At 36.3% G+C, this 24,564-nt stretch overlaps 1 protein-coding gene across 18 annotated transcripts in view; it reads left to right on the forward strand.

The window, feature by feature from the left end:
- The window catches only part of CELF2 (CUGBP Elav-like family member 2), a 382,596-nt gene that overhangs the window by 12,368 nt on the left and 345,664 nt on the right, over nucleotides 1-24,564 (forward strand). The window contains exon 1 of one of the 18 annotated variants that reach the window (XM_075208619.1): nucleotides 20,170-20,535. The exons of the other annotated variants lie outside the window; for them this stretch is intronic. Within the exon in view, the coding sequence (XP_075064720.1) occupies nucleotides 20,462-20,535 (74 nt within the window). The 5' untranslated portion in view covers nucleotides 20,170-20,461. Of the gene's footprint in view, nucleotides 1-20,169; nucleotides 20,536-24,564 lie in introns of those variants that run through there. 18 annotated transcript variants of the gene reach the window in all.

The following is a 24,564-nucleotide window of genomic DNA, read 5'->3' on the forward strand; positions in this document are numbered from 1 at the left end:
ACAAGGGTACTTCGTGTATCCACTTTGCTGCCCAAGCAAGAAGTTGGGTAGGGTGACCAATCACTTATATACGAAGGAGAATATTTGTGTGTCTCACTGAGAATGTTCTGTTTGATTCCCATATGCACAAGTTATGGCTAAGTTCCCTATTAATTGAGGGTGTTCATTATCTCAAGAACTAGAGCCAATTCGAAAAAAAAATACTTTCATTTTTTGAATTTAGCAGCCACAAAATTCCCTAAATTTAATCAAATATCCTTAACAACTAAAGAAAAAAAATTGTTGCAGTGTAATTGTTAAAAATGTGACATGTTTCTTTGCTTTATCAAGCAATAACTTTTTAACAGAACATCTCTACTTCAAGTACCAACTTGTTCTTAAAGCCAGAGGCTAGCAGGACATGCCTGGGGCTATACTTACTAAACTGCAGGTTTGAAAAAGTGGAGATGTTGCCTGTAGCAACCAATCAGATTCTAGCTTTCATTTTGTAGTATGTACATAAATGTATATAAATGCTAACTAGATTCTGATTGGTTGCTATAGGCAACATTTTCACTTTTTCAAACTCGCAGTTTAGTAAATATACCCCCGCCCGGACTTTTGCTTCTATGACAGGTGTAGGGCTACAGGCTGCCCAACCTGTAATACAGTGCTATGTCCCTTTAAGATAAGTTTTCAAGATGTACTTAGCCAATTCAGTTTCACTATTTCTTTAGATGCTGATTACATTTCAGATATTGTCTAATGAAATGAATCTCAGAGAAAAGAAGAAGTAATTCTAATGTTTTATGTTAACATGACATAAAAAAATTGCAATCGACTGAGTTAGAAAAGCAAAACAAACTCACCTATTAAAATCTAATTTTTTTATTTAGATGTGGAATTATTTAATATGATGTAGCACTTACTGTTGTGTATCAAACCATTGTCCCATAGATTATAATCTTGCGAGCAGGATCCTCTTACCTCTCTGTCGGAATGTATTACCCAGTATTGTTTTATTAATGTTTGTTCCCAATTGTAAAGCGCTATGGAATCTGGTAGCGTTATATAAATAAATGTTGATGATGATGATGATGATGAATTATTCGAGTAAATCATAGTCTTAAAGACTACTCTAGCACAGAGGTGATAACCGAATATAGGCAATGCATCAGAAAGATGTGATTGGTCAGATACATTTGAAATATAGAATTTCAAGCCAATAAAGAAATTTTCCCTATTTCAGTTCTATAGACAAATGTTATACTTAGGTTTTACAGTATATTAAAGGGGATGTCCCAGGGGCGTAACTATAACCTGAAGGCCCCACGCTATCAATACTTGCTGCGATATAAAACAGTGTATGTCAAACAATTATGGAGGAGATAGGAATGTTTTAAAACTAGTGAGGGGGGAGGCACTGCTGCTACAAAATGTAATCAATGGGGGCTTCAGTGCTACTATGTAATCAATGATAGAGCACAGTGCTATTATTTAATCAATGATAAGACACAGTGCAGCTATGTCATCAATAGCTGGACAATGGTGGGCCTTTCAAACATGTGTTATGTAATTTGGAGTTACACCTCTGGGTTGTTTATTTTGGAACAACTCCATTCTGTCAGAAATTCACCTCTAGTGTAGCAGTGGATTTCCCCTTTGAGACTCGTAGTGGGGATAACAGAGACCTATCAGTGCAGAGCTAGAGGCCTGGCATGTAACTCAAATCAACATGGACTGGAGGAATGTAGTGGATGTACACCTGGTTGGAAACATCAAACATTCTATTAGATGTCACATTGTAAATACACCCCCAATCCTAGCAGGTTGAAACCCTAGATGGCTTCAGATGTGTTAAATCTAGTGGATGCGCATATTTTATTTATAGGTGATGGACCATTGTCATAGCTTTTTCTGTTTTTGTATTTCTCATTCAAAGTAATCTTTTTTTAAAGAATGTAATACATTGTCTGTATGTGATCTAACATCAGTCACTCTTGGTCTAAGCTGTGATATTTGAGTGTTCTCCTTAATGAATGCAGAGCAGCATAAATCAGAGGGAACAATGTTTGTGTATTTAGCAGCAATAACTGTGATTATTCACATGTATACTTAATTTGTGGATCAGAGGTGGAATGCATCCCTTTAGGGCATGGCCGGACTGGGACTTATAAGCAGGTCTGTTGAGCACACTACACTGAACCACATTTGTGAATGTGTCCAAAGTCATAAAAAGATATTGTCCCAGCTACAGAGATCTTCATATTTCATAGGGCAGCTCTATCTATAGGTGTCACTGCAAGCCCAGTACATTAATGAGAGCCGAGTAAGAGGCCACAGTTCAAGACGATTAAAAGCAGAACTAGGAAACAAATTTACGATGAAAAGACTAATTTTACAAATGTTTGGAAGCCTGGATTAGCCCACTACTACTCTGAGGCACACCAGCCCTCATGGCAAATGGCAAAGTTACCAGATTGACAGTAAAATATGAACCAATATAGAATATAAAAAATATTTAATAAATTTGTTTAGGACAAATATCTTCTTCCACGATACATCATTTATCTAAAACATCTTCAATAAGTTGTTATTTTTTTTCCTTTATGGAACAGTGTTTTACTTTTCTTCTTGTCTGGCTCACTTTTCTCACTATAGCTCAATATTTGTCGCACCTATCATCAATATCACACCTTTTCTATTACATAACAATGGCTGTAACCTGTGAAATCGTGCAACATTCTGTGAAATACAAATAAAATGAACCACATAGTGTTTTCCATCTGCAGCTCCTTATATATTTAATGGTCCTTTTTGATTTTTTGTAGAGATCACATCTGCTTTAATCGCAGATTTATAAGTGGTCATATGCAAGACAAGAAAAATAACATCAAGTACTAAATGAATGCATCAACTGAGATATTAAAGCATTAACTGAGTTGGTCAATATGAATATATGTATTTTAAAAGCTAGAAAAATGTTGAGGGTCAGTGAAAGCTGTATTTTGCTGAACTATATAGAAAAAAACCTCTTAAAGAAAAGGTTTGGAATTACAGTCCAGTAACAATGGGAGGCAAACAGTTGGGTAGTTATATAAATGTATAGGAGAAACCTAGGAGATATCACAAAGTTAAAAGTATGTACATATAAAATACTGTGTACAACAGCTGTGATATACTGTTATTTGAGAAATTCCAAAGTCCATAGTCATCGAAGGTAAGAATTCCTTTCGCTACCGTGGCCTTGTTAGATCATTCCTCTTCCATGGCAGAGAATAACAGATAACATATTTCAAATTTGTACATTCTGCCTTTGAACGTTACTTATATTGTACAATTTATTTCAATTACACATTTAAGTGCACAAACTACATTCAGCACAACATGGCCCTGCCCCAGCCGCCTCACCCATGTAGCAGAATGCCACAGATACACCTGACAAGACACAGTTCTGTGGCAGACTGACAGCTTTCCTGCGGCCCTGCCAGTTATCGGATGGCTATCTACTGGCAAACCATGTAGTGTATTGTAGTTTCACAAAACCTGGGGAGCCACAGGTTGGTCAGGTCTGCAGTGAGGAGCACATTAGCCCATATATAAACTACTGTGTCTGGTTTTTTTCTGTTCTAGAAGAGGAAAATGGGTAAGGAACCTAAAAGTAATATTGTCTCCATTTGTTTTCAGCAGGGAGACAGTATGGACAGCTAAAAAGTGTTATTATTTTATAAAAACCTATTTGTTAATTGTCAACAAAGTCACATTTTCTTAAAAATATATTTAATTAAAATTATTATTATTATTATTATTATTATTTTAAGAAATGCCCCTTTTTATTTTACCATTATTAAGGACATTTCATAGTCATTCTGTAGGAATGTTGCTTTTTCTCATGAAGCTGTACTTTAGTATTACTATACCTTCAAATCAGTCAGTTGGGTGTAGTCAGATTGTCATGAATTTTATATAGAGAGAACTCTATGTTTTACTTCTGAGCTCATTTTCCTGATCATCACTCACATGATCCGTGAGACAAAATTTGTTCTACCTGAAGAAAGCTTCAATGATGAAATTCATTTTTATATCATGAAATACAGTACATTTCTCAAGCTACAGTATAAATCACAAATCATTATGTAAAATTACGTTTTGTTGAATTTTGTGTAGGTCTTAGAGGGAACATTTTGAGAGGGAATGATCATAAAGGGCTGCTTGTTTACAGGGCAAGATACATTTAACACTTACCCATTCTTTAAACATAGCAAAGTTAAGCCAAGCCTCCTTTAATATTTTAAAATAATGTTAATCACAGTGTTATTGTTACTATCCGTAATACTAAGGTATTGTGAAACCCAGTGTTAGTGTAATGGGTCCACATAGTTGGCTATTATTATAATATTTTACATGCTTTATTTTCTTTCCAAGGTTTAATGGGCAATGGAGTTCTGGCTGCTAGGCAACAGCGAGAAAAAGTGAATGCTGATCTTCCCTTGGTTCTTTGTGAATCTCTTCCTTTTGACAGTCAACATAAGTAAAACAACATATTTTAATGATAGATGTCAGTGATGTAATCCTTGCACTGAGTAGCTTGTAATGTATTTAACTATATGCCCTAGTCATAATTTCTCACTAATAGCTGTCACTCGATTCAGAGTCAATATATAAGAATAATGAAAATAGTGGCAATGCTCAATACAAATTAGTCTTAAGTAAGAAATTTCTTGCCTAAATTCCTTAATGAATCAGGCCCATTATCTTTTACTAAATACATTGAATTGTGTAACAGATACCAGACAGTTACTAGTGAAGTGTACATGTTAATGTTTTAAGGAAGAAATCCATATAATTACCCCTATATATTGGTTAGAGACATGATGATTCAGTCATTCAACCTAGTTGCAGAATGACTCGATCTATGCAAAATTTGACCATATATTTTGGACATTGATCCAAGCCACTGGAGCAAAAGTAAAGGTGGCTTTTCATATTTATGGTCGGCTTTACAAGCATGATAATGGGGGTCATTGACTAACAGTACCTTCCACTAGGAGTACTCAAGTCCATTGGCATTTTGTTCAAAATGATCATTAAGAGGCCCATGCTCAGTATAAAAGTCGAACAGTTAATCTTGGAAGGGGGTTAACAGGTTATTTGTTGACAGCTCTCTGTGTGGTTCAGCAAAAGGTTACAAAATAACTGACTACTCTTGATGTAATTTTGGCAGTTCAGTACGTTCGGAAGATAACTGCACACACAGGCCAATGGACCATCTGGAGTCACCTTACAATCACATTAACAAGCATGCAGAGTATCCATCCTATTGATTTACATAGTATCAATCGGGCAGCAGGGACTTTTTTGGGTCATACATGCGATATTGGGGCATTTGCCTGACAGAAGCTGCTATATGTATAGCCTGCAGAAGGCCTCTAGTCTAGGCTGATAGGAGCTACTATATGTATAGCCAGCAGAAGGCCTCTAGTCTAGGCTGATAGGAGCTGCTATATGTATAGCCAGCAGAAGGCCTCTAATCTCGGCTGATAGGAGCTGTTATATGTATAGCCAGAATAAGGCCTCTAGTCTAGGCTTATATCAGCTGCTATATGTATAGATAGCAGAAGGCCTCTAATCTAGGCTGATAGGAGCTGCTATATGTATAGCCAGCATAAGGCCTCTAGTCTAGGCTGATATCAGCTGCTATATGTATAGCCATCATAAGGCCTCTAGTATAGGCTGATATCAGCTGCTATATGTATAGCCAGCAGAAGGCCTCTAGGCTGATAGGAGCTACTATATGTATAGCCAGCATAAGGCCTCTAGTCTAGGCTGATAGGAGCTGCTATATGTATAGCCAGCATAAGGCCTCTAGTCTAGGCTGATATCAGCTGCTATATGTATAGCCAGCAGAAGTCCTCTAGTCTAGGCTGATAGGAGCTGCTATATGTATAGCCAGCATAAGGCCTCTAGTCTAGGCTGATATCAGCTGCTATATGTATAGCCATCATAAGGCCTCTAGTATAGGCTGATATCAGCTGCTATATGTATAGCCAGCAGAAGGCCTCTAGGCTGATAGGAGCTACTATATGTATAGTCAGCATAAGGCCTCTAGTCTAGGCTGATAGGAGCTGCTATATGTATAGCCAGCATAAGGCCTCTAGTCTAGGCTGATAGGAGCTGCTATATGTATAGCCAGCAGAAGTCCTCTAGTCTAGGCTGATAGGAGCTACTATATGTATAGCCAGCATAAGGCCTCTAGTCTAGGCTGATATCAGCTGCTATATGTATAGCCAGCAGAAGGCCTCTAATGTAGGCTGATAGGAGCTGCTATATGTATAGCCAGCATAAGGCCTCTAGTCTAGGCTGATATCAGCTGCTATATGTATAGCCAGCAGAAGGCCTCTAGTCTAGGCTGATAGGAGCTGCTATATGTATAGCCAGCATATGACCTCTAGTCTAGGCTGATAGGAGCTGCTATATGTATAGTCAGCATAAGGCCTCTAGTCTAGGCTGATAGGAGCTGCTATATGTATAGCCAGCATAAGACCTCTAGTCTAGGCTGATATCAGCTGCTATATGTATAGCCAGCAGAAGGCCTCTAGTCTAGGCTGATAGGAGCTACTATATGTATAGTCAGCATAAGGCCTCTAGTCTAGGCTGATAGGAGCTGCTATATGTATAGCCAGCATAAGACCTCTAGTCTAGGCTGATATCAGCTGCTATATGTATAGCCAGCATAAGACCTCTAGTCTAGGCTGATAGGAGCTGCTATATGTATAGCCAGCATATGACCTCTAGTCTAGGCTGATAGGAGCTGCTATATGTATAACCAGCATAAGGCCTCTGGGCTAGGCTGATAGGAGCTACTATATGTATAGCCAGCATAAGACCTCTAGTCTAGGCTGATAGGAGCTACTATATGTATAGCCAGCATAAGGCCTCTAGTCTAGGCTGATAGGAGCTGCTATATGTATAGCCAGCAGAAGACCTCTAGTCTAGGCTGATAGGAGCTGCTATATGTATAGCCAGCAGAAGACCTCTAGTCTAGGCTGATAGGAGCTGCTATATGTATAGCCAGCATAAGACCTCTAGTCTTGCATGTCATACACATGTGAAAGAAGTTATCCCACTGCTCTTACTACAGAATGCAAACAAAAATGTATGTGTTCCAAAAGAAGTAGCAATCTGTTTTTCCCACTCTATTACTAAAAATGTAAAGTTGCAATATCTCACAATGGCAGACATTCACTTTATAGTCTTTATAGTATAGACTTTCAATAAATCAATAAAAGCTAACGGCTGATTAATTGCTATGTGTTAGTTTATAGATATTTAGTGCTTGTTAAGTTAATATCACTGAGTGCTAGATTATATTAGTTAAGATATAGATTAGACTTGTTTATAGCCCATTTGTCTCTCAGCATAAGAAAAGTCATTTTAACAGCATACCCCTTGCTTCGGGCCCCCCTTGTTCGCTTTCCCCATTACATAATAAGCTTTCATGTGCAAGGCCCTTTTTTTCCCTCTTATTTTCATGTGCATGTATGTATTATCTATGTTTATCCTCTACTTATTGAACTATGCTGCATAAGATTATGTCATTATACAATAAAATCTAATAATAGTAAATAGAAAGCAAAGAAACCTGGATAGCTGAGGTAAAATTACAATAATGAACGAATATATGTAAAAACAAAAAAATTAATGACCAGCAATATCATAAAGATGCAGCACCAAAGGACCACTGAAAAAAGGGGGGGATTACAAAAATGAAGTTCCCCTGGGGTTTCATGGGAAAGGAAGCTTACTATCCTGCATGATCATATTGCATTATACAATTGTACCACTAAGAGGTCCAAGTGGACATTTAGAAGTGGTGGTAAGAAATATGTGAATGCAATTTCATAATTATATAATTAAAGCAGTAGGAGAAGTATGGCATACCACCGTATACACCCCCACTTTGACCACTGGTACAAGTAATATACTAATGCATCTAACAATTTGGAAGAGGCCTATATTCATAGAATATAAAATTACCCTTTTACTGACTGTGTTAAGTCCATCATTCCACCCTGCTCGGTCCAAATAGGAACACTCTTTGTATTTATTTACACCACACATACTAAAATTAAGTATACTGCAATGCCTCTAATGCCATTGATGTAAAATTGAACATCTCCGGTGCCTAGGGAATGAGGAGGTAGGGTATTTTATGAGACTATTGACATAACTACAAATAAATATGTGAGCTTTCCCAAATACAGCAACTTTATATAACTGCAACATGCTAAGATGGAGATATCTGGACTAAGTAGAAAGAAGAGATAACCACAAATAGAATTTCTCTCTCTCTGGATGCGATTGTGTTTTCCTTTCCAAGATAGCTTTCAGTAACACTAAGCCATAGCTCTCGGTACATCTGACATAAGGCATCAAATCTTTTCACAAAATGAAAGAATTATAACTATGGAACAATTCACATTTAGGCCAAGAAGGCTCAGTTTGCTTTGTGGAGGTCCTCAGCTCTGTTTGTATACTATGGGACTAACATTATGCATCCTGTTATGCATATATTGGGAAGTTTAGGTGACTATAGACCTACTGCAATGCTGCAGGCAACATATAGCTCAACTAACACTGATTGGTTTTTAAGGGGGAAAAATTCAAAGCAATAATATGAACTCTCGTTGCACTGCCTTACAGGCTTCTAGTGAAATAAGCTTGTTCTGACACACTTCTCTGAAGTGCTTCCAAATGCTTTTCAGGTAAATAATTAATAGATGATTGATTATCAAAATGGCATCTATGAGGAAAAGGAACACATGTTTCAAGGAATACCATCTTTACTTTCTATGAAGATAAAGTGGACCATAAATGGAATTCACACTGAATATAAGAGAACATGATTATTTTGGGATCGAGTTATCATCTTTATAAAAATTTATCTCCCAGCATTAAGACGCACTTCTGAATTACTACTACGCTGGCTGAAACAACATACACCACCACAGAGAACTGTAGCTTTGCAGTATTTCTGATTTCTAATACATTGTTAAATGTAAAAGGACCTATTCATGTCTAGATCTGCTCTTCAGAATATTATTTCTAAAGAATATATTTCTGCCGTATTGGAAAGTCAAGGAATTTTCTTTTTTCTTTTTTTTTAATCCTCTGGCATTACATTTTCTACAGTTTGAGATGGTGAATAGAAGAAAAGATAGCTTTATTTTTTTTTCCAGCTAATAACCTCATTTGAGCTAGAACGTTGAAAAATTTATAGTATATATGAATCTGTTAATTATAAGAAATATGTTATATTATAGTTGTCATGTGGAGTGTGTTTCATTTCATCATCATGAACATTGTATTATTTGTATATGTATATGCATAGGTATAAATGTGTGGGTGCGTTTTTGCACATATGGGTATCGTGTTTGTGTTATGGGTAATGATGGAGAATTACTTAGCTTTACAGAGTAGTCCTTTGTCTCTTTTGCAAAAGAGAATGAAATCTACCATTTTAAAATAACATTTCCATTCCATAAAACATATCCCATTGTGTGTGACCCTAGTCATACCATTACCTTCAAATGTTAATAGCCAAGGTGCATTGAAAATGTGACACGCTAGTTGTTAAATAAAACAGTAACCTATGCACTTGCAGTGCTTTCTATATGACCTACTTACATACTACTTCACCCTCCCTGTGGTATGATTAAAAGCTGCTTTGAATCCTCCATTCCCTCAAGGGATTTGAGGCTAGAATTTAACAAACTGCTGAGAAGGCTTAAGTCAGTAAGAGCCCGGGCTTCCCTGCAGCTTCTTCCAGCTAATTCACATGTAATTAAAAATAAAATACATTTTTTCAAAGAAACTCATGTTTTAATGTAGTATTTTAAATGCCCATATCTATATCAGAACAGTAGTCATTTAAGGTTTTTTTTTTATTTACAAGAATGTCTTTCTTATTGCTTGAGGTGATATCCAGGCCAGTTATTTAGCTAATGCCATCTACTTGCTTAGTGATAAAAAATGTATTTATTTCTAACCAATAGTGCACCCCTGTCTATACTAAAAATATAGGTGAAGGATTAATTTGTTAATGATAATTATTATTGTCTACCTTTGAGTAATACTCTGTTTTTTAGAGGTTTATAGAAAGACCTGGGTTACTGAGGGCAATAATGATCGTAAAACTGTGTTTAACCTTAGTTATAAGATTTATTGATTATGTTTGCTTAAGGATAAAAGTGAGCACCTAAAAGAAAATTCTTTGTGCATAACACATATCCATACTACAGTATGCCGTCAAACAAAATTTATTTTAACCTATATACCCTAAGGGAAGGTTTCTTGACAGATATATGTTATTGGCTGTACACAGACAGTATATTACAGCTGTAGCTAGCAGTATTTCATATATATGCTTGCTGCTGTAGTGCGACATATAAAGCCTAACTGCTGCAATCCTGCATAAAAATGCAATACAATACAAATAGAAGGCAAAAAACATAAGAGATATGTACATTGCTGCATTTAACCATTATAGGACCACTATTGATATTTAGAGAAAAAATAAAGTAGAATTTGATCATCACAATGTGTATTGGCAATCATTAATACATTGATAGAAAAATCTTCATGCATATATGTATTGATCAGATCTTACTATAATAAAAAGGCTAAACAGTCTGTAAAATTAGCAAGTGCCCTGTAGATTATATGTCAAATATTCTTTGTCTTCACTGTTCTGGAGGTTGGTAAACTGGCTTCCCAGCTGTTCTGCTAAGGAACCATAACAAAGAGGAAAGAATTAAACCACTATCTATCAACATAAAGGCACACCTACCCCATATGATTTATCTAATGGAGGTATAAATAAAAATATTTATGCAAAAAAAAAATGTTCATAAACTGCTACAAAGAGCAGTTTAACAGACAGTTTGAAACAACACAATTGTTCTTATTGTGTTTTCAGATATGACCTTTACCTACATGGATGTGCTAAGCTTTCACATCTCCCCATCTATCTGTTCCACTCCCCTTACCAACTGTAGCTAGAAACATTTTATTTTCTACTTTCTCATACACTTATCCACTTATTTAGGGGAGAGGAGGGTGGACGGAAGGGGCCATCACTCTTGGCTGCTTGATGTGTTTAAACAAACTTAATGTCCACCGCAGACATATCTTTACCCAGATATAGATCTAAAACAAACAATAGTTTCACATTTAATTTTTTGCCTGCTGTGTAAATAAATATGTATGAATTTTCAGGTTAGTGTCCCTTTAAATGCGCTATGTGATGAATAACATGTCTAATTGCCCTTAATATAAACATCTCATTGCCCTTCTTATTTGTAAATGTTACAGGGGAATACCTGGAGTTCTCTAAGACATTGTGAATATTTCTTTATGTTAATTTTGATATGGGTACATTTTGCACAAAAGGAATCCATCCCTATGGATTTCATTTTTTTTCTCAGAACTATCAATTGCTTACAATGTTATTTTTGTAAATTCCTAAACCATAGTACATATGCAAGATTTAAAAATCCTTTCTAATGGCTTCAAGGCAGACATTTTTTTAGACCAAGACCAAAACACGTGATAGGCAGAGCAGGCAGCTGTCGTGGGTGCAACAAGGTTTGGGTGCACAGAAATGAGTGCTGTTCCTTCTTTGTAGTATCAGCAGAAAACTCCTTCACTTTGCCAACATCAGCAATGAGAACTCATAGCTTTTTAACTGCTAGATGTTCATAAAACAAACAAAGATAAGCCCCACTGCTATGCAGCGACCAGTAAATATGATATATATAAGCGGAGGGGCATAGAAAGATACAGTCATGCATTTTTGTCTTGAATGTCAAAACACAATGTCTTCTTGTTCTTTTATACAGTGTATATAATGTGCATTGTCATATAATAACTAGTAAATCATTTATGTTTTCACTGTGGCTACTGAAGCTTTATTTGCAAAACTTTCTTTGAAAATTTCAACTAATGAAGTTATTAAAATAACAACCATGTGTAACAGCCAATATAGGAATTTACTTCAGGGGGTATATTTAGTAAACTGCGGGTTTGAAAAAGTGGGTATGTTGCCTATAGCAACCAATCAGATTCTAGCTGTCATTTTGTAGAATGCACTAAATAAATGAAAGATAGAATCTGATTGGTTGCTAATGGCAACACCTTCACTTTTTCAAACCTGCAGCTAAATATACCCTGAAATATGCTTCCCTGTCACCCTATATTTTGCATTTTACCCTATAAGTGTACTCATGTATGGTTGTCCATCTGCATGTGGTACATTCATTGCAGCATAAGCAGACCTCATAATGAATATCTATTGATCACTATGAGTAATGTATTGTCTGTACTCACTGCACTTTCTCCAATGCTGGACAAACCCTAAATGCAGCTTATTTTATTACTGGTCTGCCCAACAATTAGAAGGAAGGGCAGTGAGTATAGACAATGCAGTCCATATTAAATCATATTTAGGTAAATTATATGTAGTTACTGTGGCCCTATTCTCCACTGTTACCTTACAGTTGCCATAGGAACATGCCATTTTGCGCAATGGGGATAATTCCTGTGATACATGACTCCAGCAGCAATGATATTAAAACTGGGAATGAGAAAGTGAACTTTGTGTCTGATTGGATGGTACTGACATTTGTTCATCCAGGTGCTGCATTTATATAGCCATTCATACCAAAGGTGTTCAATAGGGCTGAGGGCATTGCTGTTTGCAGGCCAGCCAATTTCTTCCACACCAAACTCTGGAAACCATTTGTGGATGGACTTCACTTTGTGCATGGGAGCACTGTCATGCTGAAACATGCAATGGCCTTCCCCAATTTGTTGCCACAAGGCTGAAAACACAATTCTCTAGAATGTCATTGTATGCTGTAGCATTACGATTTCCCTTCACTGAAACTAATGGGGTCCAGGCCAAACAGTGAAAAATAGCGCCAGACCACTATTCCTCCTCCACCAATCTTTACAGATGCAAGGTGATCTGAGTCTTGTGTGCACCTGCTGTCAACGTACTATTCTTGTGCTGATGTTGTTTTTAGAGGCAGTTTGGCATTGGGTAGCGAGCGTTATAAGCAAGTACAACACTTCAACACTTGTCGATTCCATCACCCATTCTACTGTTAATTTTTGACTATAGAGATTTGATGGCTGTGTGCTTTATTTTATGCACCTGTTAGCAATGAGTGTGAATAAAATAACAATACACACTAAGTAAAAGGGGTGTCCACATATTATTTTGCTGTGCAGTGTAGTTTGAATCTATTGTCATTGAAAGAAACAGACGGAACGATGACATAATTATCAATATTAGAGATGCTAATGCAATAGGAGAATGATGTCTACCCTGCATTTCTCCTCCCAAGAGTATGCTGTTTGTTTGCATATACTTTAATATCTATATTTTATTGATTTCTGCAGGTAATTCTCTTTCAAATGAAAAGTTAACATTTAAGGGAAACCTACTAAAGATTGATTTAGCATATCACCGTGGAAATTGCCAAACTCACTGGTTTTGGGCACTTGATTTTACCTGAGTACCCCTCTGGCTGTGGGTGCCAGGGAAATGAACACGATTGGCAATCTTGGAGTGGCAACTTTGCCACCTCAGTGGTTCCAATGCAATGGACCCATCCCTATGATCAAAGCCCATTATACCAAAATAATGAGAGGTGTGGGCAAGAGAAGAAATAATTCATCCAAACACTAGCTTTGCCCATCAATCAAATATCAAAACAGGGGGTATTTGGGGCTTTCATTTGCTGTCAGCAATCACAAGCAGTTTCTCACACTTGTGATTCAGTGAAGGGAAGTTCCAGTAACTCTCTAATTTGATAATTTTACAATATTTAAAGAACATATGCTGGTAAATTACTTTTCTTTCCTAATTTAATCAAAATTTCTGCATTTTGCTTAATTTTGAAATAAAATTTCTGATTGGAAAGTTAGATAGTTGGAACAACAAATTTACAATGTTTTGTTAACTGTTATGTCCATTTCTATCGTTTGCAATAAAGATTCTCCAATGTGATTGCTGTGGTTCCGAAGCACAAAGGTTGTATTCACAAAGTATTACAAGACAAAGTTTGTCATACATACACATGTGCTTGTTAGCACTAACACAAACTTCTATCAGAATGCTCTGGTTTCCAAAACCAGAGGTGAACAGTTTATACACTGCGCAGTTGTAAAAAGCAGTGACATCACAAAGATACCCAGTTACAGTATTAAGTTCCACATTCATAGGTCGAAAGGGTCTTGACCTCCCAAGAACTCGACGTGCCATTGGATGAGTCCTCTGGTCATTGTTCCTTGAGATTACCAGGTGTCCTACTTCAGATTCCTACCTGTATAACCCGGTTCCTTTATGATCTCTGTGAACTGGCTATTTGTTGTATGAAAAGTGCAATTCTGAACAAAATTATACCAAACTCAATGTAATATGTATGTGACATTATTTGGCCTATTTAGCACTGTATTATTTATATTAAGAAAAATAAATAGAATAAACTTATTTGCATGTTGTTATTTGCAATAATAATTATTCAATTGCGTACTAATCGCATCACAACTGATATTAGTGTACAGAAAATATTGATTACCACCTTCATCCAAGTATTAAACTTCAACTTTGCTATTTATGGTGGTTCTGATCAATTTAAAACTGTGATCTTCAGTAGTTTTTTCCTTAGAGTTCAAACACAGGACAGCAATTTACTATTTTATGACAATTTGTTTCTATACCCTTATAAGTTATAAGATGTGCAAAATAAACACTTGGGTCCTCCTTTAGAGTCAGATGCAAGTCCTTTTGCTCAGCGCAAAAAGCACTATGGCCAAATATCCGTCTAAGTTTGCACTCCGACTGAGATGGATCTCCCCGTTGCACCTCTCTGTGCTTAGAGAGCTGGAACGGGGGAGGTAGTGGGCGAGCCTAGCAATGTAAAGGTGTGTTCACGCTCTTTACATGCCATGCTGAGTTGAAAGCAACAGCAAATAGGTCTCTATCTTTTGCGGGTGCTTTCAGCTGGTGCAAGAGACCTTGATGTATTAAAAAGCAAAGTAAAAAATAAATAAATAAAGGTGTGCACCCCCTCCCAAAGAGCATGACCAACCCTTGTGATGTTTTGGGGGGGAGAACAATTTTTATTTTATTTTTTACATTTTTTTTTATTTAATTATCTGCTTTACAGGGCCCTGTGCATGATACTCTTGCACGCCGGCCCATAAAGCAGATAAAGGGGTGTGTTTGTGCAATTTGCACAGTTTTCTAAGTCGCACAGATCTAAAGATTCGTGCACTCTAAATACTGTGTAAATTACGGGATGCAATTTACACTTACAATTTCAGTGTAAATTGCGTCCGACTCTAAATGAGGCCCTTGGTATATTAAGAATTATTAAATTAGTCAATCTTCAATAATCCATAAGATCTGAAATATTGTATCATCACATAACATTCACTTCAGTATTATTCTAAACCAAAAGTATTATTTGTAATCCTCCTTGAATAGCTAATGTGTAAATTAGAAGCATTTTTACTGTTGACCAAGAGATACTTAGGTGTGCATTATGTTAAGACATGCAGTGAATGGATAATAGCCCTGAAGGTAAATGTTTTTCATTGCATCAAGTGCAGGCATGTCATGGAAAAACAAATGTGAGTAGTGTTTTTTTATAATGTACACATTATATCAATTTGTAACAATAATGCTTTTTGATCGTGATATTAAGGTTATTTGACTGTCAGTGCATAGTTTTAATATTCGTTTCAAAGATGTTTATTGAAAAAAATGTTGTATGTGGTACCTATTGGGCCTTTTTATTTAAATGGATACTTTGGGCATGAATATGCATTTGTTGTGATTAACTTAAAAATATATATTTTAGGGTATGTTGTTATAAATCATTACAAATGTGTATGAATATTTCAACAAACAAGCATTGTTTCCCATGTCATATGCAACCAGGTGTGTTCTCAAGAAAAAATATCTGAAACAATAAAGTGGAAGTTACAAATCACTCCAGCCAGGCAATCATGTGCTGGAAAAGACATATTGTCCAATTAAGACAACCATAAAGCAGGAAAATATAACACTCATTTAAAATCAGCGTAGGCTGCAACATAGCTTATAAATCCTGCAGTTGGAAGATATGAACTTATAAATGAAATAGTTTAAAGAAAATAGACCTTCAGCACATTCATGTTAATATTAGGGTTCCTGTTAGGGTTTTTATGCTTGACCAATGGTTTTTTAAAACCTGTTCCTTGGCCTGGGTTTTGGACTTCCATAGGTACAACAATAGTAAGGGAGAATTAACAGCTCTTTTCTATTTAACCTCTGATCAATGATGGAGAAAAAAATCTTTTTTAAATTGTCATTGTTTGTTGCTATGAAATTGTTATAAAAACAGTATTAAAAATAGCATTTACTGAGAAGACACAAGTTTGCTATTTGCTATTTTATCACAGGACTACATTGTATTTTGAAACAAAAGTGTGAAAGGACTGTATTCACCCTAATGCCACTATTGTTCTTGCTATTTACTGATTTTTCTAATAACCTAAAATACTTTTAGGACCTCATTTAGAGTCGGACGCAAAGTCCGTTTAAGAAGTGTAGGAGTGGGAGTGTGCCGCTGTTTGGTAGGTTATTACGAGTGGCAAGCAATCCCAGTTACTCCCACTCTTAATACCCTATCGAGCTGCGAGCAGTTCCTGCAGCCAGCTAACGCTTGCACCACCTAATTCCTGACGCACAGCTTTAGCCCTGTTTTGACATGTGTTGCGTCTGCGCCTCACTGTGACTAGGATGTATTTACATGGTCACGCCTTCACAATTCTGCGTTCCTCCCATTCTCTCGAAGTAAGTCGCAAGCTGTCGCAAGTGTTAATTGCGTCGAACATGTAGGCAGATTTGGTGCTTTCTGCACATGCGTGGTAGTGTTTTTGGTTAGATGCGCCTGAAACAGACTTTGCGTCCGATTCTAAATGAGGTCCTTAATGTCATCCTGTTTGTACCTTGCATGGCTTCCATGAAAAAAAACATAAAAGCCTTAACCAGAAAGCTCCCATGTCAATAGAAGTTTGTTTGTATGTTCTATATGGGTCGTAGCATATACTGAACATATCTGGGCTTATTTAACTATATGATGCAAAAAGCAATGTTGTGTTTTAACCCATAACAACCAATCATATGTCAGCTTTCATGTAAACTTCTGTAGACTACTAAAAGCTGGTAGCTCCTGTGGATGACATACATAATTGCTGTCTGTAGCATTCACATTTATAAAGACAACTAACTGTGCAAAGTGCTGCAACCCCATGGCAAGTCAGATTCTAACTTACATTGTTCTAGTATAATTTAGAGATTTATAAGAAACATGGTTGGTTTGGTTGTGTTGGAATTTTAATATGGTAGGTAATGATAGAGTGTATTGAATAAGATGGACACAAGGCTTCTAATAGAGAAGTGAAACCTTTTATGACATTACACTTACAATTCAACGACATTGGCAGCTAGCCTTGGACATTTATACGACTGTTCTTGTCCATGTGTAACGGTGCAAGAGGCTTGCTGCAAATGATACTGAATACAAGTGCAAATGGTATTTTTTCTTAATCATTGAACGTCTTCACTTGCTCTATTGGAAACATTCTGTCCTCCTTATGCAGAGCACACTCGTCTTACCTATTAAAGTTCCATGACTGTGGCATTGCAGTTTTGTGATTGGCTTGGGTTCCTACAGTAATCCATCTGGACTTTTCTGCACCTACCATAAACCTGAGTTTTGGTCATTGTGAATTTCCTGCAGTAAATGGGAGAATTTGACTGTTAGATCATAAATATGGGAAATAAGAGAAAGTATAATTGTATGCTATAGTGTTACCTATGATTTAACTATGAGTTATCTTTGTTTCAATCACTGGAATACCACCAGTACATTAATAGCTCAGACTATGCCACAAATCTGAGTTATGCTCCTGCTAATCACTAAGGCAGTGATGGGCAAACTTTTTCAGGAGCGGGCCAAATAAAAAAGAAAAACTTTAGGCGGGCCAATATAATTTATTAAAAAACTCAAATATCGAAATATATAATACAAATGTTTTGAATGGGACGGGAGGGTGTTATATAGCAGTGTTACCTCTATAAGTGCAGCGATCGTACAGACACAGCACTTATTTCAGCAGGTTGTTGCAGATCCGTCTTTCTGGTGAGCCACTAACTGACAACACAGCAGCCAATCAAAATAAGCGTTAGTATATGGTCCAGCCCATCTCTTCTCACATGACTTTCAGCCATTAGTGGGTGGGCAGGTGTTTGAGTGATTGACATACGAAGTGTCCTTTTAGGAAGGAGGGTGAAGTGTAATGGAGGAAATAGTTGGGAAGGCATAAAAATGAAGGGTCTGACACACAGGGTCGGCCCTAATAATTTTATGCATATTTTAATGGCATTTTTTAAAATATTGGCGGATAGAACCTCTAAGCGGGCCAGATCTGGCCCGCGGGCCGTAGTTTGCCCATCACTGCACTAAGGGGTTTATTTACTAAACTTTGGGTTTGAAAAACTGGAGATGTTGCCTATAGCAACCAATCAGATTCTAGTTATTTATTTACTACATTCTACAAAATGACAGCTAGAATCTGATTGTTTGCCATAGGCATCATCTCCACTTTTTCAAACCCTCAGTTTAGTAAATATACCCCAATACTTCTTTTCAGCAGGATATATTTTTGTCCAGACCAATTTTCCAGTTATGAGAATAAGTCATTAGTGGTTCAATGTCAAATGATACATTTGATCCTAGGTTTGAAAAACAAACAAGAAAATGGTGGGAGTATTGCAACAAAAACTGGGAGACTTTCAAGGAAGTCACAGTAAAAAAAAACAGGTTAGTTGGGGAAACAAATAAGCGCCCGGTAACATCACTGAGGTGTTTGAAATTATATTTATTAGCTAATTGGGTTTATAGTACAACATCCCATTTTACTTACAACTCTATTGTGCACATATGGAAAATATTTAAGACTTGAATGCTCTCGGTTTAACCCAACTCAATATGAACCAACCCAACCCAAGCCACTTTAATTTGTTCATTACTAAATAAGACATTGAAATTAAATTACCTCAATGAACTTTATAGAGACATTTAAAAAAGTGTATTCTTCTTAACAAGAAAAGTGAGAAGAAAACATGATGTTTAGCAGGACATATTTACATGAATATGGAGTCCCAAGTACTGGGAAAATCTGCAGCTTCTTTCAAGAACATGGGATTAACATTGTCTCTAGTGTACTGAAACAACTTCAAAGAATATAGGAAAATAATGAAACAGAACAGGGTTATATCATAAAGGCATTACTATGTGACACACACTGCAGAAGTTTATGCTTCTCAAATAATGCTTAGTATGTATTATATATTTATATAGTGATATATATAGTGCTGTGTAAATAAACAAATATAAAACAATTTTAGACACACACACATTCCTACATTTTAATCTATATAGTTATTTCTGTACTGCAAATAATTACAAACCGATAGAGCTGGTGCTATTTGTAGATACCCTCAAAGCGTGAGTTGGCATGGATTTTTCGTGTGTGTGGCAGATATTGCGCTGTTTCAAACGGTTTTACTATAAAATTATGAAAAGAACAAATGTGAGCAGTTTACAGTTTGCTTTTACATAGCTTATCATAATTTTTCATGTAATAAACATTGTGCAACACATTATCCAGTTAACTTTCTTTGCAGATCTATGGTTAACTTATACCAAGCGCAAATAAATTCACTTCACATGATGAGAAAATATAGTATTATGGAAGCTTTATATATAAGAAACACCAGCCACACATTCCTAAATATGAAATTCCTCAATTAGCAATGATGAATGCAACACAGGCTGTGCAGAAGAGGTTAGAAGAAGACTTGCTATATTGCTTAAAGTATTTTACAGAATATGTATATGAGTTACAGCTACACTAATGGTTGATGCTTAAAATATCTGCCACAGCATCTGCAATCCCCACACACAAAGAATGTATAATATAATAATATATATATATCTATCTATTATACTTTATAATATTGCACATCAACATTTGTTTAATGAAGTGAAAGTCTTAATGCACTGGGGATAGTAGGGTAGGAGAAGTGCAGGGGTTAAATGGAGCTGCAGTAGGAATGGAGCTCCGCCTCTCCTTTCAGCACCTGGTACTCTATAGACAGTTGCCTCAGCAGTAGATTTCAGAAGGGATTGGAGGAAAACAAGAGGGGGAGAGAATGTGACAACTGCCGGCTCTGGCTGCTGCCTTGGGGAGGCCTCCCGCACCTGTCCCTGCCTGTCTCTTGGCCAGCACTGTTGTTGAATCAGACAAGCAGAGAAACATTCTTATTTGCCAGAGCAGAACGGCGTGCAGAAGCAAGAACATGACTTCTTCATTCAAGCTGGATTTTCTTCCTGATATGATGGTCGATAGCCGTTTGCTAGTTTCCGAGAGAATGTAAGTACAGACCCAGTTATCTGACAGATTTAGAACTGTGCCATGCTACATTAATGCCACATTGTTCATGTGTGTACAGCGACAAGAGAGTGAGGGGGGCAAAATCCCATCCTGTAGTTCCTTCAGGCTACAGAGTTTTTAGGGAGTGATTTGTGCTTTCAGCTATCTCGAGTTTACCCTGCATAAGTCAAGCCTTTGCAATCACTTTGCATTTTTTAATGATGTGTTGTTTATTTGGATAAAGAATATGATGATCTGATAAGGCTGGTAAGCAGGGCTCAGAAATGGATTTTATTCCACTTTCTGTTTTTATGCTGTAGAAAATGGCATAAATCATAGTGCTTTCACCAGTACCCTGAATTACAACACATTTCTTTATTGTGCCTCAGTCCTGCCAGAGATGATGCTTGTGGATTCCAGTAATGCAGTTTAATAAAAATGAGATAGTGTGATTCTTCCACCTTATGATTGGCTATGGATATAAAGATTAGGACAACACATTATTAAATTCCATGCTCAAGTCATTTCGTATTTATATAAAGCTGAAAATCTGTGCTAGTTCCTTACTGTTCTACTTGAATGGGATATGTGACTGTACTCCTAGTGACACTGAGTGCTATGTCATGGGATATGATAAGCTAAACAGGGATTTAGGTTGGAATTTGTCAGCGTTCTAGTTTCACTAGAAAACATGGTTGTGTCATAAATGTTTATGGAAATAAATATTTACAAGACATTTCTTAATTGTCTCCTGCTGCAGCACGAGAGTTGTTTAATAAGTTATTGCACTGAAAAATAGTAGTTGAAAGCCAAGAGAAATAAATACCAGTATTTAACAAACCCACATGTGCAAATCCACATCTGTTAACTTTTATACAGTCATTTACAGGCGTGCTTGTGTGTACGGTGTTACGTTACCATAGTTCTTTAAAAAAAAAAAAATATTCCAAATAGTTTATAGTTTGTAGGGTGAAAGTTGTACCTATAAATAACAGGCAAGTTTATGTTCTAATAACTGCCAGCCATGATTCATCTTTAGGTCTTTGTGCAGAACCTAAGAAGAACCATTCAGAGTTTTATGATCAATTTTACTGGCATCAAACTTTCCCCACCGGTGCTTGCTGCTTTCCTAGGCACATTAGAAGAGAAGCCTTTGAGTGGAGAGATTCAATACCAGTCTATTGTTTAAGCTGCTGAGCTATAAGGGGTGGAGAGCCTAAGCCTTTCATGTGCTGGCCCACTTAATTCATACAATTCTCACAGTCAATAATACAGTATACTAAACTGCCCGTTTTAAAACATGAGCTCACAGTTAATAGTGCAGAGGTCAAAGCTGACTGATCTAATATAGATATGGCCCATTGGATTGGATGTCTCTCCATAAAGTGTTAGTGGGCAGAAGATTGTATAGAGGGTGTTTTCAACAAGCTGAGAAATGTTTCTACTTTTAACAGGAAGCCCCCAGCATTGAAAAAGTTAAACTCATAAATAATTGCACACATGAGGTGCATTGGAGGTGAACATGAGGTCATGCTGAGTATTGTCTTTCCCTGCAACACTTCATTGTGTGTATATCAGCTGGTCTTACACAAGTGAAACAAATCCTCTACAACTACAAGTATCTTAAGTTCAAGGTTCTACAAAAGATTCACATTTGCGAAAAACATTAAAATATTCCCATAGTTTTCAAAACGCAGGCATTTCCTTAATTACTATCTGAGCAAAACAATTTTTTGGGAAATATTGCATTTTCATTTAGCAGTGGCTGCAAATTCACCTTTATCTCTAAAATCACCTTGGATTCTAAGGCAGATCTATGGCCCACCAGCAGAATTGTTGTTGAAAAGTATCCTACTTCCCCTCTTGTGTCTCATATTATCCGTGTATTGTTATAGAGTTCATCAGGATTTTCATCATAACATCACTTTACTAAACTGCTTAGACAAGGATTTCTATGTTTACTACATTTAACATGTTTGTGAAACCAGTTATTTTCCTGTAAACCATTATAATTCTTTGGGAAAAGAGAATCTTTTCCGTGGCTTCAGTCCATGACACAAAATATTATTCATTTTTTTTCATAGTTTTTTTCATACCCAGCGTTTACCGTGACAGTTTTACTTAATGCAGTTTCAACTGTTGTATTGTTAATTCAAGCATTAAGCTTGGATGAGCTTCTAGTGATATTCTTACTGTTGGTATACCAAAAATGTAATGATAAATGGCAATAAGTACCCATGTTCCAAAGCTCATTATTATTTTTTTAGCGATGTAGCAAGTCACAGTAATTGTGTTATCACAAGACCTGTAACCGGTCAGCTTTGGTATAGTGGAATTAAAATACCTCATAGGAGAATTGCATCGAAAGGCAAAATGATCTAACTAAGGCTTTAAATTGTAAAATATTTAACAGTAGCACTATACATGATCTACTTTGGATACAGTGTGGATTGTGTAGTACGTTATTTAAGCATACAATTGCTTTAAAACATGATATATTTAATATGCGGCTAAGAAAAACTAAGCGTACATGTATGTGAGCAGAGGACATTCCGACATTATTCTATTTAATTTGCGCAAATTAGAATTTCTTTTCTAATTATAAGAATACAGTTTCAAAACCACAGACCATTTACATTACATAGTCTTATTCAATAATCACTTTTTATATACATATGCCAGTGTAACCTTTAAACTGAAATGGTCACCTTAAATAAACCTCTCTAAAGAAGTTACCCTAACACTTATGTGAACTTTACACTTTGCTGATGATCCAAACCGCTTGGAAGACATATAGCTTCAGGGAAAGCTTCATTTGTCATTCAGACACATAACTCTGCTGACTAAAATTGAATCTGATATAATTTGTGCATACCACTGTAGAACATGCAGTATGTATATATGGAATTCTCTTTCTGTATTGTATACAGTACTCACATCTCTGGCCACTTACGCTGTAGTTATTTACATTGATTCCCATTCATAAGCTGGCAGCAGAATGCATCTTAATATGCTTTTATTGTAGTAAGTGTACTCTGCATCTGGTGATGAGTGAAAGGGTTTAGAGATTAATTGTGGCATCACTGGGTTGTATGTTGTTGACAGTAGTTGTCATCTGAGTAAAATGTAATTTGCAGCAGGTAGCAAGTGGTATGGAACTTCGGCCCTTGTATTTGACCTAATTTATATATAGCGCTTTAAAACAAAAAGTAACAACTAATGATTTTGAAAAGATGTTGGCTAATAATTAGATCATATGCAAGAACAATTTTACTTTTATAAAGGACGTGTGTCCTATTTTACAATATGAAGTGGGGTATAACATAATTCAGGGGGAAATGTGGTCAGTAAGAGCGGAGACTATCATATCATTTTGTGAAATAAAATGATTTTGGCTAACAGCTAGCTTAATAAAATTCAAATGGGTTTTCATTGTTATCATATTCACAAGTCTTCAGCAATGTTTTGCATTAACCCTTAGTTCTCAACGCAAACAAGCTGGAAAGCAATTAACTGTGTTACTAGTAGATGTTTATTAGGTTATTGATAGATGAAATTTACTTGACTTTGTTTGCAACATTCAAAAAACATTCATATAATACAGAGGGATAATGTTTTTTATTTCTGCCATATTCTTTTATCTATGAACAAAGTAACTTTTTCTGTTTAACATGCATTTAAATATGGCCTATTTAGATATACATACAGTAAATACTCATGCGGGGCATACAATAAAACAATTAAACATCCAATATGCAGTAGTCTTAAAATAGCTGCTGTTGAGTGACTGTAGTGACTAATGCATTGCAGCTGATGCTCTGTACTATAAGGTTTGCTAGATTTTCCTAAATTGCTTGCTTGGCATATACAACAAAAAGTTTGCATTAACTTTGTGCAGGTGTTGACTTGTATGGTCAGTTAAGTGTTGTGAACCATTAGCTTATTTGTAGGGCCTTTCGCTGTCAGTGAGAGTACTGAGACAAGAAATGGGATATTTAAGTATCTTAACTTTCCAGTACCATGCAAAGC

The sequence above is a fragment of the Mixophyes fleayi genome, chromosome 4, assembly GCF_038048845.1.
Source record: "Mixophyes fleayi isolate aMixFle1 chromosome 4, aMixFle1.hap1, whole genome shotgun sequence".
In the NCBI taxonomy this organism is placed as follows: domain Eukaryota; kingdom Metazoa; phylum Chordata; class Amphibia; order Anura; family Limnodynastidae; genus Mixophyes; species Mixophyes fleayi.